The 16860-nt window shown below is 36.0% G+C and overlaps 1 protein-coding gene and 1 pseudogene across 2 annotated transcripts; both read left to right on the top strand.

Moving 5' to 3' along the window:
* Positions 1–520: 520 nt before the first annotated feature.
* On the top strand, positions 521–5772 carry LOC137400056 (forkhead box protein A2-like; annotated as a pseudogene).
* Positions 5773–11311: 5539 nt separating this feature from the next.
* On the top strand, positions 11312–16755 carry LOC137399313 (forkhead box protein A2-like). Of its 2 annotated transcripts, XM_068085370.1 has the most exons (4): positions 11312–11491; positions 12723–12921; positions 13541–13561; positions 14998–16755. In XM_068085370.1, exons 2-4 carry the CDS (start codon positions 12723–12725, stop codon positions 16017–16019), a joined length of 1242 nt encoding a protein of 413 aa, XP_067941471.1. In that variant the 5' UTR covers positions 11312–11491; the 3' UTR covers positions 16020–16755. The 2 variants fall into 2 exon arrangements, with proteins under 2 accessions (XP_067941471.1, XP_067941472.1); XM_068085371.1 differs by lacking the exons at positions 11312–11491; positions 13541–13561 and having other exon boundaries at positions 12626–12921.
* Positions 16756–16860: the final 105 nt, after the last annotated feature.

Genomic DNA, 16860 nt, shown 5'->3' with positions numbered 1-16860 from the left:
TGCTAGTTTAAAGAGAGCAGGTGAACATACAACGTCTGAGCTAAGTCCTGCTAGTTTAAAGAGAGCAGATGAACATACAACATCTGAGCTAAGACCTGCTAGTTTAAAGAGAGCAGATGAACATACAACATCTGGGCTAAGTCCTGATAGTTTGAAGAGAGCAGATGAACATACAACATCTGAGCTAAGTCCTGCTAGTTTATAGAGAGCAGATGAACATACAACATCTGAGCTAAGTCCTGCTAGTTTAAAGAGAGCAGATGAACATACAACATCTGAGCTACGTCCTGCTAGTTTAAAGAGAGCAGATGAACATACAACATCTGAGCTAAGTCCTGCTAGTTTAAAGAGAGCAGATGAACATACAACATCTGAACTAAGTCCTGCTAGTTTATAGAGAGCAGATGAACATACAACGTCTGAGCTAAGTCCTGCTAGTTTATAGAGAGCAGATGAACATACAACATCTGAACTAAGTCCTGCTAGTTTAAAGAGAGCAGATGAACATACAACGTCTGAACTAAGTCCTGCTAGTTTCCAGAGATTTTCTAACATGTCATGGAGAGCCACTCTTCAACTTCTAAATAAAGGTTTTTGGCATAATAGTTTTTTATATGACAGAAGTGTCGGTCTGTTTTCATTCACATTATGCCAATGGGCTGAAGTTGATCTTTGTGGCCAGTAAATGAACGGTGAGTGTATAAAAAAAATTGAAGGTACAAGAGAACTTCTCATATCAGTGCTCGCCTCAGATCCAAACTCTTAAACTAAGGTCTCTTTCGATCATTCTAAAAAGATACTCTATTCCTAATTGGTCTGGCATTTCTAACAAGCCAGCTGATTCAATAGCACAGAGTAAATTTAAATTTGTTGTGAACGGCAGTGTTTGAAAGTTGGCTGCTTCTGTGTCTCGATCTTTGGTATACCCTCCATGCGTGTTAAGAAATGATCTTCAAAAAGTGGTACACAACAAGTTAGGGGTCGTTATTCCTACAGTCACAAGTCACTACACAATTTTCGCTGCTAAACTTGTCTATACAGCAATGTAGATAGAAGCCATACCTTTTCAATTTATCATTGCCTTCTATGCGCCATAGGTCGTTTGGTTCACTTTATATGCCATTCCCTCAAAAGAAATTTTATTCATTTTTTCGCTCTTGTTGTTTGAAGAATGCTTGTTATATCTCTTCCTGTTTATTTGTAACAAAAAAGAAAACAGATGCAGCTTTTGGTTGTTTTAAAAACGCTTGCAGAAATTTTAAAAAATGGGAAGTTTCCAAAACACTGCTCTGAAAACTAAGTCACAACAAAAAATAAAACGTCGAGAAAAAAACCTGTCTGATCAGGAGAATTACAAACAGTTAACAGGATCGGTATAATTTTTTTCAAATGCCTGGTAACTATACTACTTCAACCTCATCATAAAAAGGAAAAGCCCAAATTTATCTCTGATTAAATAATAAATACCTTATAACTTCTATGCTAGGGGAGAATGAAAATCTTCCACTACTAGCAACGGATAAATTTACATTTGAAAAATGTAAATATCTAAGTTGACATGGAAAACTACTTTTTGCGTTTTATTGTCGTGTGAACTGAACTACTGTTTTGAAGATGCTAGAAATCAGCATAATTGTTATGCGCTTCCTATGTTTGGCAGTTTTTTAAATAATGGCTAAACTTTATGGTTTGAACTCCAAACTCGTGTCTGTATGAATGAGCAATAGAAAATTACATGTATATAGAACATATTTCAACATTTTTGTATGGCATTCATAACTTTTCAGCAATATTACATAACGTGCATTCATAACTTTAACAGGCAATATTTGCTTGTAATTATTGTCTATTCAAATCTATAGAGTTTTGTTTAGTTATGTATCTCATTAATTCACCTTCATGTGTTCCACTCTAAAAATAGCCATCCAGTCTGTGTATTTTTTCTGAAATAATCTATTAGCATGTTCTGTAATTGAGTAGGATCTCACTTGGAAAACAGATGACTATCTTGAGAGGCGAGTTGAACCTGATACGCCACCCTTCCGATGTCGATTTAGTTCTGTCACCTAATACTTTTTGAGACCAAGCTCCTGTATTCCTACTAGTGTCAACATGCATCAGCATAGTGAAGGTAGTAAACTATGTTCTCTTTGGCCGTTATGACATCATTTTAATTTGTTTGTTCATGTTTTAGGAATGAACATGCCAGGACATATGAACTCCATGACACAAATGGGAGCAATGCCTCCAATGGATTCTATGCATGCCGGACCCATGTCACCTATGAACCAATCCGTTATGATACCAATGAAAATGGACATGAACAGAGCTCAAGCAATAAACAGGGCACGCGAAAAAACCTATCGTCGATCGTATACTCATGCCAAGCCACCATATAGCTACATATAGTTCATTACTATGTCGATACAACAGAGCCCTAACAAGATGTGCACTCTCATCGAAATTTATCAATTCGTTATGGAACTATTTCCTTTTTATCGACAAAATTAGCAAAGATGCTAGAATTCCATTCGACGCTCATTGAGTTTTAATGACTGGTTTAGGAAAGTGCCACGAACAGACCCGGAAAAGGTAGTTACTGGACTCCACATCCCGATTCTGGAAACATGTTTGAAAACTGTTGCTATTTGCGTCGACAGAAAAGGTTTAACGTGCAAAGACGAAAGGGAGTGAAGGCGGAGACGACATGGAAAGTGGTGATGAAAAAGGTGAAGAGTATGAACCTGTTGATATGAAACCTAACACCGTTGAAGAGCAATCTTCTCCATCACTCAAGGTCGAATCGCCTCACAGCCAACCGCAAACTAAAACAGAAGAGCAACAACCCGGACAGGCTCACACAGGTGAATTGTTGTCATGTTAGTCTTCTATTGCTTCGTTGTTAAATTTTAAATGAAAGGAGTTTTTATTTTTCACAAAATTACTTTAGGTGTGCTAGTAATAAAAATGAAATTCTTTTGTGTTCTTTTGTATATTTTATATTGATTCTGTTCATTTTGTCATCCAGCCTTTGTATAATGTAATGCCCTGGTGTTGCCATTGGAAGCTCTTACCCTGGAACTGCATATGTGTATGTTCATAAAAATGGTGCAAATAAGTATTCAATTGCCTGCGCAACATAAAAAGATGGCCTCTTTATTTAACAGTTTGCGAGCTGCTTTTACTGTTAAGCATTTATACGTCAATAGTCCACGCAAGCATTTATAGAAGTTATGCACCCACTATTAATAATAAAAGCTGACAACTCCCACTATTTGTTATTTGTATGTGTAATTGGTACTTAATGAGCATCTAGCTGAGTATCTGTAAAACAATCTGTACTTTGCAAATATTTCAGCGAGACTTTTTGATGAGCTGGGCAGACGCATGCTTAGACAATCTCACTTAAAGGTTGACTTGCAACAAAATTCACATTACTGTTATTTGATATGGAAAGATTCACCATGTCTTACTCTGTTGTGTTGTAGATGCAAAATATGTGAAAAGGCAATTACAAGCTCTTGAAAGCTCAAAAATGAACAGAAAATCGCAGCCCCACGAGACCGCTGTAGTTTGGATTCCCTTTCCAAAACGGCTCAAATGTGATGTAGTTGTGAGAGATGGTTTCTGTTTACACTTTCTTGCAACCTTATTCGTCGAAATATTTTCACAAATAAACTTCACGCATTCAATAAAACTATGTCTATTGTTCTTACGCGTCTGTTTTATCATCATCGTAATGCTGTCACTTGTAGCAGAGATATCTTATAACTTACCGTAAAAGTTTGTTTTATTGTTTAGCCTTAGTTTGAAAGAGTACATATCATTGTCTGATAATCATGACGAGCCTGTTGGTCATTTGTGATAATCGAAAAGTGCTGCAGAAATTATTAGCGAAGTACTGGGTCACATGATCAGATTACGACTTGCCAATTAGACCAGGCCGAAACAAAACTGTGAAGTAGCGAGCATCTATATTTGATACGGGATCTTCGGTAAAGCCCGAAGTGTTTGTCATAAACTAGTACTACGATAAGTTTTATATTGAGCTTTGTATTGGCCTTTCAATTCACGTGAGTACATATGTGACAAGACGATAACCAAATTTCGTGTCTACGTCATCGAAATGAAGAGATTCCAATCTACGGCGGCTTTTCGATTTTGAGCTTTTAAGGGTTTATAATCACATTTCCACATTGGGCGCGTACAACACAACAGAGTAAGACATGGTGAATCTTTTGATACCAAATAATTGTAATGTGAACTTTGTTGCAAGTCAACCTTTAAGCATAGTACTATATTATACAGGTACACACTAGCATGTTACGTATGCTGAAACATTTAAGCATAGTACTATATTATACATGTACACACTAGCATGTTACGTATGCTCAAAAACATTGTGATGGTCATCTTTAATGCCTATCGCATGTGAAGCAATTACATGGTTAATTTTGGCTGATATTATATTTTTTTGTTCGACGTGTTTTTACCTGAACATTGTAGGGTTTGCAATGGTTGCTGAGAGACAATATACATGTAGAATATTTAAGTTATTCCTGTCGTGAATGGCTTTTTTCGTTGCAAGACACCCACACCACTAATTATAAAATATTTTAGAATTGTGCACAAAGGAGGCTATTTTTACTGTTAATGGGACATCCACAAAGAATCTGGTCAACTTTCCTAGCAACACACTACCGACTACTGTAGTGACAGCTACAGTGCTAAATGCATTCAATCTTTTTTGTTCCTTATTTACTGCAAGCCAAACAAAAGTATTGGCATATAAAATTATATAGTATGGTATGGTTTAATACAGTATCATTTAGTATAATATTGTGTAGAATGGTATAATATGGTATAGGATAATACGGTATGATATACATGTCTAGTAGAACTTGGCATGGTATAATATGGTATAATAGTACAATGTGTTGTGTAGTATAAGTTTTTAATTTTTAAGGCTAATGCTTATTGCCATTAAAAACTAACTTGAAAAGTAAATTAATAAATGGTTGCCATGAATGGTTTATCAACAAGGTGTTAGAATAGGTCTAGTAAGACCCCATTTTGATATTTAATAATCTCTTTTCATAAAGTTTAGCGTCTCGAGCGGATACTGTTTGTAAAACCTTTTTCTGCAACATTCAGATTTGAACGATGAAGAATATTTTAATTAACCATAATTGTTGCAAGCCATCTCATTAAGCAAGGAATTTGTGGTGAAATTCTTATGTGGGGCGGCCATTTTAGTTCCACTTGAAGACTATCCGCTGCAGGCTTTATGTTCCTAAAGATGAGCCGAGAAAATAATGTGTATTGTGTGATACCCCCATCACAGCCTCTCGCAGTATTCATCTCATTGTAAAAAAAACACTCCACACTTTCCTGCCATAGGCAAGAAACCTGCTAATGGCTCTGCTATTCTTTCCAGTGTTTAAGCCTTCAACTGAACGCGTTGATGTCATAACATTTCATATCGCTGGGATTTTGTGAAATGGAAAATATTATAGGAAATGAACATCTAAGTTGACATAGTCATAATCCCCTATCTTCTCCACTTCATGGCTTGAATGAATAGTCTTCCTCTGTCCGCTTGATTCAATCTCTAAGCTATAACTTTTGGATTCATTTTGGCTAAAGTGCATTGGTTAAATTTAAAATAAATAATAAATAATTATATCTTCACAGTTTTGTTTATGTTTTACAGCAACCCTTTTATGATTACCTGTTGCCCATTTGATTATTTTTAGTAGAATGAAGACCGACTCAAGCTGCAGATTAACTATTTCTGCCATTTATATAACTATACTACGTTCCACCATCAGAACACAATTCCCATACATATAAGGGTGCCATGGGTCATTGTAGTGACTGTATTGAGCAGCAGTTTACAACTTAAAGGTCTTGAGTCTACTATTTGCTGCTGTAGCAACAGAAAGACACTCCACTAAGTTCCAAGTTTTGAATGAGATGCTAAAAGCCTGCATCTAGGTATATTGTAGCAAAAACTATCTAAATTTCCAACAGTGATGGTTATCATTTAACACACTTAAAGAACTTTATATCCACATTCTTTTTAAGGTTGCCTAAAAGTTGTGCTTCTGTGTTTTGCCGATTATAAAATACAGCAATTTAATTTGATTTTACTCCTGCAGATCTTATAGCCTATGATGGCCATGTCTAGAATTGTGTGTCACAGGTGCTTGCCCCTCTAGCTACGCCGCAGCAAGGATCTAAATAATGAGGCGAGTACAAGAATGCCCCGGGTTAGGGGCGTTATTGTCTGTCGCGGTCCTTAAACCACTACATATTATACACCGAGGCTCATTATGCGTATCACTCTGACATAGGGCTCTCTCAGATACAATTGAATATATAGAGAGAGAATAGAAAACACTGAAGACCAATTGAGAGCAACTTATCTTCCCGCACAAGTGTCACTGATTATGGTAACAAAAAGTCTCATTTGCTATGAAACTTTCCTTATTTGAGTATCTTACGATCGTCAATCGTTTCCTTTGTCTTGGCTGAATGAGAAGGGAAGAGTGATACTCGCTTCACATTTGAATGACAGAATATACTGTGCTATTACATGAAATCGCATTGCATGGTGTTAGGCTAATTTGTAGTGGCAGCGTTATAGAATATCTGAAGTAGGTCAACAGGTTGATTGGTCAAAATAGTGTTATAAAGGGCATTCCAACTGGAGAGTAATTATGGAGGACCAGTGTCCAAGTTGCTGGGTCATAAACAAAGTCTTTTCATTAGCTAGAAAGTCTTTAAAATAGAACCTAAATATATACCTAACCTGACAAAATGCGCTAACCCGTTTTGCATAAAACCTACCCAAACAGTTTAATTTGACACAATTCCAACAGATTTTAATTCAATGCTTATGATTTGTCTAAGCTACAAGATGCTAGTCTAGGATGCTGGCTGGAACATTTTGCCTATGTAATCTATTTAGGACAGCGCTAGTTATGGCAGTCTATTTTATATCTCTGTGAGTGTTGTCTCATTAGGTCAGGTAAAAATAACTACATAGATGATGCATACTAAGTCAGTACATAAGTCACAGTGCATAATAAGTCACAGTGCATAATAAGTCACAGTGCATAATAAATCACAGTGCATGTCACAGTGCATAATAAGTCAGTACATAAGTCACAGTGCATAATAAGTCACAGTGCATAATAAGTCACAGTGCATAATAAGTCACAGTGCATAATAAGTCACAGTGCATAATAAGTCACAGTGCATAATAAGTCACAGTGCATAATAAGCCACAGTGCATAATAAGTCGCAGTGCATAATAAGTCGCAGTGCATAATAAGTCACAGTGCATAATAAGTCACAGTGCATAATAAGTCACAGTGCATAATAAGTCACAGTGCATAATAAGTCACAGTGCATAATAAGTCACAGTGCATAATAAATCACAGTGCATAATAAGTCACAGTGCATAATAAGTCACAGTGCATAATAAGTCACAGTGCATAATAAGTCACAGTGCATAATAAGTCACAGTGCATAATAAGTCACAGTGCATAATAAGTCACACTGCATAATAAGTCACAGTGCATAATAGGTAGATTATATCTGCACAACCATCCTAATATTTTTTAGTTTTCTTTACAATGGCTTTGAACAATAAGTTACCTTGGCTCTAAATGAGCTAATTCTTTTAAATTTCTGTTTTCAAAGAAAAATTGAAGTTGATTAAATTGTTAGATTTTTCTAGAACTACTAAAACTTAATTGCAAAGTTATATACCTACAATTATGTAGGTATATAACCTTTAATTGAATGCCATGGTGCTCTTTTTTTCAACCCTTTTCTCGTAGTGGCGGTCAAATGGAGGTGGCATTCAAATAGATGCTGGCGTTTTATTTTTCAAATAACTCGTCAGAATTTTGGGTGGATAAATGTAACCCTTTTACAGGCGAAGTGAATGTTGCCTATAATTTGCACTCTCTTCTGAGCGTAGCAACATTAACCCTTTTTGAAGCAACAAATCTGCTAACTTACCTTCAACTTGTCAAAGATCTCTAAATAAATATGCATTTGGAAGCTGAGAAATATCTCTACCGGTTGATATTGCTTGCAATTAACCTGCGATGATATTATAACCTGTGCTCTGCTTTGCAATTTGTGGGAGCTATAATTTTTATATTTTGTTCTAAATTTAAAAGCATCTTTTTAGTTTATAACTATATTTAACAATGTTGCATTTTATATCTATATTTAACTATATTTAACAATGTTACATAAAAGAGGAGTTATGAGCATTGATCCATTGTAAGCCGAGTTAAGATAAACACAAAGATGCTATCAAATAATATGCTATGCTATAAATCTGCAAATTTATATAATGATAGTCTTTCTAATGATACAAATATATACTCATGAACAAGAGAGATAAATGAACCTAAAGATAAAAATAACTTATAAAACACGCAGAAACAAAAATTGACAGTTTTGACACAAAAATATTTGCATCATTTGCTCGGCCAGTTGCCTTCTAATTGTTGCTTCAATGGAACGAACATCTTCTGGCTGTTCCATACCTTCCACAATGTCTCTGATCTCAACTCTTTTTCTGCACTGCTGAGTTAGTCAATATTAGCGTCCAAACAATTTTTTAAGCAGGGCAAAACCTTTACGTGTTACGTTTCGCACAAATAATGATAAACATTAAACCGGATGGGCGTTAAGCACAACTTTCAGCCTAAACTAGTTTTTTGTATACCATCTTAAAATGCAATAGTTTTCACATACGTCAAAGTAACGAAAAAGGAACTATTATTAGCCTGATACAGTTATTAATTATTTATATTGTATTGCTTTCAAAGTTTTGACGAAAAAAAAACGAAAAGCTTTGAAGTTGGAAAACAGACATCACTACGAAGAAAAACAATGAAAGAATTATTTGTAATTGATGTAACAGAGTCATTATGAGTACGATGTTTTGTGACATTTCTACTGATCGCTTGCTTTTATGGGTTCGTAAAGATCAAAGAGTGTCAAAGCGGCAGTCAAATGGAGGTGACGTTCAATTAAAAAGTGGCGCTCTATTTTTCAACCCTACTTCTATAGTAGCGGTCAAATCGAGGTGGCGTTCAAATAAAGGTGGCATTCAATTAGAGGTTTTTACGGCATCTGTACTTAAAGCTATATATTATATTTTAAGTGTGCAATTGTTTTTTTTATTTTGAACGTCACCTGTAAAAGTTACATTACACTCAATGTGATTGGAACGCATGCTACAAAGGTGGGCAGACAATTAGTTCCTACTCATGTTTTTAAACCTGAAATGTCATTGTCTTAAGCTCATAAAATCATACTTTAAGTACCATAGAGAAGGTTCCACTGCTGATTTTAGTATTTCTGCCTTAATTCTTTTTAACTTTACTTGATGATTAGTAATACTAAAGCAGAACATTTAATAAAAGTGACAATATGTTACGTATATATATGATATGTTGCTAAATATGTTACATATATATTATATGTTGCTAAATATGTTACCGTATATCTTTCTTTTGTTATTTGGTTGGCTGAGTTTTTCCACTAGCCTGCAGCGAGGCATCATTTCTTCATAATTTCAACAATCATGTAAGGAACTGATATTAAAAAATTGATTTCTTACGAAAAAAATGCTTTGACCTTTACTGAGTTTGTATACTGTTTCATATAGAATCGATATTGTTTTGTATCAGTGATATATTTACTTAAGAGTGCTAATGATGAACAACTTTCTTTCAACAAGGCAGTTTGATACTAAAGGACTGAAGTAGAGGAAATCTAACCAGAGTCTTGCGAAAACAAACTAGGACTGTTCTGTTGCGCCTGCTGCCTTCTTCATTTTTATTCACCCTACAAATACATTGATTTGCCAACATGGTAATTGTTACTCTTTTAGAGTTTGAAGTTATCTTCTCTTTCAACTTTGTGACTATTTCATTCCTGCATCCATACCAAAGCTATTCAGTCTGAAGGGGAGGAAATAAGTCTGCAAGTTTTATGTTATATTACAAAAATGAAATCTTTTTTTGCATTATTTTTGTGTTTACAAAAACTTATGAGCTTATGGTAAATACCTGCAAACTGATGTCAGGCTGCTATGGGAGTCAGGCTTGTTTAAAATTATAACTCACTTGTTTCGGATGAGTAGCGTCTGTTTTAGCAGTAAATGGCATCTGATATCATGTGGATTCAGTATTTTCAGGTTTCTATTGTGTAGAATGTTCTCTCTTGTGTTCACAATTCCGGGGAATAATGCTCTATCAACATTAGCTGCCAGGAATTGGCTTAAGATCCATGATAAATGAGCTTAGAGCAAGCGTGTTCGACGAGCTCATCAATATCTATGCATTATTAAAAAACATTTCTATTTGTCATAAAGTTAACTAAAGGCACAAATTCATTCCATATCGACTGGCACATCTGGGCTGGTGTTACGGCCCTCGGGTTTGTCATCCACGCCACTGGCTGGCACTGTGGTTTTTGAGAATCAATGCTGCAAAGTTAATTATTTTCTGAAGGGGTTAAAGTGTACACTTCATTGTTTTCTATTGCTAATCCTCTGACATTTCACACAATTTTTATAGAGCTCGCAGGTGTGTGCGTTCTATAGGAAATACTTAGCGTCAAAATTTCATCGTATTACTTTAGCTGAAATGCTGACACGCACTCCTATTGTATAGTAGCGGTCACTGGTTGTCAATGAATAGAAAGGGGTAAGAGAATATTAATATAAAATACATATTACTTAAAGTATACTAATTGAACATTCAAATAAAGTTTTAAATGTATCAGTGATGGTGCTGCCAAATGTAATTGAAATTTTCAGATTTTGAGTTTTTATGGAACTTTGTATATTTTGGTGAATTCTCGAGCGTGTCAAGGCAAGCTTGATGTTTTTATTTTTTCTATTTATCTCAGCTATAACACTAGTACATTCTACTTGTAGAGTTTTCAAAGGAGCAAGCACGGCGTTATTCAGGTTCAAAGTTTCCTCAAGGTTTTGAGATTTAACTTGTCTAGCATTTGGGCCACTGTCATATGTAGCATGTTGTAATTGGTTTAGCTAATCTTCTGCATTCTCCGCATGCCGCCAATTGTCAGTTGTATTCACACGTGTCAGCTCAGTTCGAGCAACTGTGTCTGAGAAAGGTTTGTGACACAACGTCTTCATTTCTGTCTCTTGTACTCGAGGTGTTAAAATAGAGCGAAAGAAGATCAATTTGAGAACCTAGAAGGTAATTCTAATTGTTTCATTAAGTGAATAAAGAAGTCTATTAATGCGTGTAAACAGATAACAAAAGATTCATAACTTAATCACATTCTCATTGGTGCGAGCGTACATAACGAATCGCTACATTCTTATGATAATACATATATTTATCTTTGGTTCACTCGTAGATTCACAGTCAACTCGAAGAAATGGGCGTGAAAAGCTATTTGCTTCTGCGCGGGTACGCAGGTATGCTTTATTGTACAACATTTTAGATTTTGCAATAGCAGCTTGATCTTTTCAAGAATAGAGCTGTCTATCAAGTAGAACATAGAAATGAATGATAACTTTTAACGAGCGAAGTTAAATATTTAATCTATATGAGAGTATTTAGTCTTGGCTGGTGTTTAAAATGTATGCACCTTCTGAATAGTTGTTATCATGGCAGCGTCTTTAACAATTTTATTCTCACAGTTATTTTAGTTGTTATAATAATTGTGATGGCATTGACTATTGTAATAAATTACTTTTATCTTATTGTTATGCTTATTTGCTTCACAATTGTATTAATTTTATAGCTGTCTTTAAAAAATGTCACTAAAATTTAAAATTTTTAATAATTAAACACTTCATTGTCATTGAAAAACCAAATAAAACTTTCCTGCATAGCAAATAGTTGTAAATATTCAGCCTTAGCTCCAGCTTTAGCCATGGTTAACCGAAGTCCAGAAAGTTTGAAACAAAATGTTTTCTTGCTCTGATGATGTGCAAAATAGTTTCCATCAGCAAAGTGCTGATTTTTTTTAACTTGGCAAATACTAAATTGCTGTTAAACTAATTATTGTTAAATACTATAAGTAATAATATAATATTAGTCGTTTAACATAAGGATATTGGCGAAGCTATCCGAACAATTACACTGATCTCACAATTGTTATAAATCACCAGGTTTTGTCAAGTCTGTCTGATATTTGCAAGTAATTGTAGAAGTTTGTGGCTTCATTTGTTTTTAGCAATTTTAAAATATATGGAATTTTAGTAGTTTGCATATTTTTTCCCACTTGTGATTATTCTGTTGTTTCATTCATTGTTAGACAATTCAACCTATTAACAACGGATTAATGGTTGCAAGCATTTCTTCGACAACACATTTGATTGACACGAAGGTGGAAGCGAGTTTGTTTGTCAAAGATATAATATAAGATTGTTAGGTCTCTCCTACATGTGACAACCAACCTATACGACCCTTTATTAACTCATAAGTACAACAATTAAATACAGCCTCGGTGGGAGGAGCTTATACTGAAAAATATACAAATTCTTCTCGACGCCGCATATAAAGCCAATATGTCTCTGTCACAATTACTATATGGAAATAGGATGTCAGCGTGCTGACGATTGTCTACATTCAAACTCTGCATATATTTCATTATATTTTAAGTTTATCTTTACGCACGCATACCAATCCTTATCTTGGTAGATGATGCATTTGAGTGACGATCAATCGACGTTTGAAGGACGTATGAGCATGTTACAGCAGAGCAAGTCAGCATACGCGGGTGACATGCAGATGCCTGTCGCTTCTACTAGCGCTATGCCAGTATATAGTTCGATGGCGGCATACACTCCGCAGGTGGCAGCACCTATGCACACAGCTATGCATCCGCAGATGTATTCCGGTAAGTTACCTCGAGTCAAGAGTTTATAGATATTTATTTACCATTGTTGAGTTTATGAAGAGAAGCGTAGAGGCAGCATTGTGTTTATGAACTGCTGTAGAGGCAGCATTGTGTTTATGAACTGCTGTAGAGGCAGTGTTGTGTTTATGAACTGCTGTAGAGGCAGCATTGTGTTTATGAACTGCTGTAGAGGCAGCGTTGTGTTTATGAACTGCTGTAGAGGCAGCGTTGTGTTTATGAACTGCTGCAGAGGCAGCGTTGAGTTTAGGAATAGAAGCGTAGAGGCAGCGTTGTGTTTATGAACAGCTGTAGAGGCAGCGTTGTGTTTATGAACTGCTGTAGAGGCAGCGCTGTGTTTATGAACTGCTGTAGAGGCAGCGTTGTGTTTATGAACTGCTGTAGGGGCAGTTTTAATTGAGTGATTTTTTTATGAAGGCTTCTAAGCAACATTTCTTGTCGATGTGCGGCTGGGAAGGCCACCCAGCCTTAATAATCGATCAAACGCTTCGATTTCCAGGGAGCTGATAAATTTTGGACTGTGCTCAGTCACTATGCAAGCTTGACGTGAAAGCGTTCTTAAAAATATGTTGATATATCACTTTCACCTCATGTGTTGCAGGAAAGTTTATCAGCCTAGCGGGTACATGCTATGATTTGTGCTTGCATGCTGCTATCTTTGTCATGTATTCACTATTCACCATCTGATTCCTTTCAAATTATTTCATCATTTTTCTATATACTCGAAAGGATTGATTGCACATGACGGTCTAAAAAATGAGCTTGTTAAAATATAGTATTTTTTGATCATCAACCAGATTCTCCCACCAATTCATTTTAAAATATGAAAGTGTTAGAATCAGGCTATGGCTCATTTTATGGCTCATGGCTAGACCTCTAATGTGCAAATCTAGAACTGATCTTGAATTTGTGCCAGTTTTCAGAGTAGGCAAGAAAATAAGGCTGCAGGTGCTGTTTCCCATTAATTTCTTGCTAGTGACCGAGCTGATATTAACACTACATTTAAACGTTGTATTGAAGTGTCGTGAAGAGGTTTCCCATTGAATATCAAGTCTCAAGGAGAGCAGCTATGTTGAGGCTCGCATCAGGTGCAACTCTTTAATAAAAGCCCTCCAAGCTCTTACCTGCGCAACTGAGTCTCACGTATTTCTTTATTTACGTTGACCAATCTTGAATATGACACCTCTGTCTTGACCAAATTAGTGGTAACCCTTGATCTAGCGCTTTCATTCCATAAATCGAACAGATACGCTTTCAATTGGCTTTCATAAGAGCTGACATAAAAATATTCCCAAGTGTAAATTGGAATATTTTTATGTTGATTACTACAACTGTTCAGATTTGTATTTTATTGTTTGTATTTTATTGGAGTTTAATGTTTGGCAGGTTTGAAAATGTGTCCGATGCGAATCTTACTCAAAACACCTCTTTATCTGTATGTTACCTTGTTTGTGTTTGTATTACCAATGGGAACTGTTTGATTATCACCTAAATAAATTTGTTCATCAAACATCCTCATTACTAAGAAAGCCTGCTATTATGTCCCGCAGGAAGCGAGTAAACGAGACAAACGTCTTTAAACGACTTAAAAATCTAATTGCAAAAGTTTGTCCAAAAATATTTATCAATAAGACGCCACAGCAATTTCTAAAATGCATTGTCCACAGTTTCAGTGCGGAGCCAATGCCAAGAAGAGATAATTGTTTTCTATACGATTCCCGGCAGTGGCTGATTGAGCTATGTTCAAGCTTTCTTCACTATGATGCATCTACGAGTCAATAACAGCCATTCAGTCTTTGTATTTTTTCTGAAAGAATCTATTAGCATGTTCTGCAATTGAGTAGAATCTCACTTGGGAAACACATGACTATCTTGAGAGGCGAGTTAAACCTGATACGCCACCCTTCCGATGTCGATTTAGTTCTGTCACCTAATACTTCTTGAGACCAAGCTCGTGTATTCCTACTAGTGTCAGCATGCATCAGCGTAGTGAAGATAGTAAACCATGTTCTCTTTGGCCGTTATGACATCATTTTAATTAGTTTGTTCATGTTTTAGGAATGAGCATGCCAGGACATATGAACTCCATGACACAAATGGGAGCAATGCCTCCAATGGCTTCTATGCATGCCGGACCCATGTCACCTATGAACCAATCCGTTATGACACCAATGAGAATGGACATGAACAGAGCTCAAGCAATAAACAGGGCACGCGAAAAAACCTATCGTCGATCGTATACTCATGCCAAGCCACCATATAGCTACATATCGCTCATTACTATGTCGATACAACAGAGCCCTAATAAGATGTGCACTCTCAGCGAAATTTATCAATTCATTATGGAACTATTTCCTTTTTATCGACAAAATCAGCAAAGATGGCAGAATTCCATTCGACACTCATTGAGTTTCAATGACTGTTTTGTGAAAGTGCCACGAACCCCTGACAGACCCGGAAAAGGTAGTTACTGGACTCTACATCCCGATTCTGGAAACATGTTTGAAAACGGTTGCTATTTACGTCGACAGAAAAGGTTTAAGGTGCAAAGACGAAAAGGGGAGCATAAAGGAAGTGAAGGCGGAGACGACATGGAAAGTGGTGATGAGGAAGGTGAAGAGTATGAACCTGTTGATATTAAACCTAACACCGCTGAAGAGCAATCTTCTCCATCAGTCAAGGTCGAATCGCCTCACAGCCAACCGCAAACTAAAACAGAAGAGCAACAACTCGACTTAGGCCAACAGCAAAGACAGCAGCAAACACAGGCAGCGCCACCAGCCTCTCATATGCTGCCTCATCTAACGCATGATCAGCAGCAGCAGTTGTATATGCCGCAGTTAGCTCATCCAAATATGAACAACTTTTCCCATCCTTTCTCAATAAATAGCCTTATGAATGCTGAAGGGGGCAAGTTGGACATGAAAATGTATGCTCCTGAGATGCAATATCAGTACCCCGGAATGGTCGCACCCGTAGATGCTAAAGATGTTAATGGTGTCGCACCAATCTCACAAGCAGACTATTATCGTGGTGTAGGTCAATACGTACCCCACAGTACTAGTGTCAGCGCTCTCTAGTATCCAGTTGTCTCCCTTGCTAGTAGTCTCCCTTGGTATTCTCTTTGCCATGACACAGCTTAGTCTACGCATTCCACATTCAGATCTCATTTTCATACTGCCTATGAGTGCATTACTAAGTTTATACCAAACAATTTTCCAAAGACAAGATATTACCTATTTAGCAAAAGGTTCTCTCAACATTTTCAGTTATTTCTCATTGTTTGAGAGTCGCTGCATTAGCAATGCTGATGTTAGCATTGCTTTAGTTACCTTATCTCTATCTTATAAAGTCAGTTGCAAAAATTTGTTTTATGATTCTTTACGATTATTTTTGCCACCATTTGGTGGAATGTGTATATAACTTAACGCATCTTTTGTACATTTTCCTGAAAGGATTAAAAAGGTTTTTGTACAAAATAGTGTAAAATGTGTTTGCATTTGACTATTTTAATTCCATATTGCCATTTTGTATAGTATTTATATTATCTTAAAGTATTGGTGTCTTTTGTGATTCTCTCCATCGGATGGAGAATAGACATTTATTTTCTCTTTAGTTAAATAGAATCACCATTTGTTCCCTCAATCCTTGTTGAATCTTTGGGAAAATCAAAAGGTCCTAATAGCTGATTTGTTTACATGCCGATAATTCAAGAGCCTTTATAGCTAGAGTTTAACTTTGCGGTATAGATATACCAGTATTTATCTCAGTGATATTTCATCAGAGTGTTATTTTGAAAATAAATGAAAGACTTATGTGAAATATACAATTGTAATTTATATTCGTCTTTTTCCAATGCATAAATCAGATGATTCTCATTTTTACAAGTTTAAAATAACTGGACTAGAGGCACGATGGGCG

Source organism: Watersipora subatra, chromosome 7, assembly GCF_963576615.1.
Source record: "Watersipora subatra chromosome 7, tzWatSuba1.1, whole genome shotgun sequence".
Taxonomy (NCBI): Eukaryota; Metazoa; Bryozoa; class Gymnolaemata; order Cheilostomatida; family Watersiporidae; genus Watersipora; species Watersipora subatra.
This window is presented reverse-complemented; position numbering and strand designations above follow the sequence as displayed.

Excerpts from the sequence above, each read along its gene's own strand:
- LOC137399313 (XM_068085370.1), top strand. The coding sequence starts at position 12,723 with ATGATGCATTTGAGTGACGATCAATCGACGTTTGAAGGACGTATGAGC. Across the intron at positions 12,922-13,540 it reads GCATCCGCAGATGTATTCCG|GAAAGTTTATCAGCCTAGCG; the intron begins GTAAGTTACCTC and ends CATGTGTTGCAG. Across the intron at positions 13,562-14,997 it reads AAAGTTTATCAGCCTAGCGG|GAATGAGCATGCCAGGACAT; the intron begins GTACATGCTATG and ends TTCATGTTTTAG.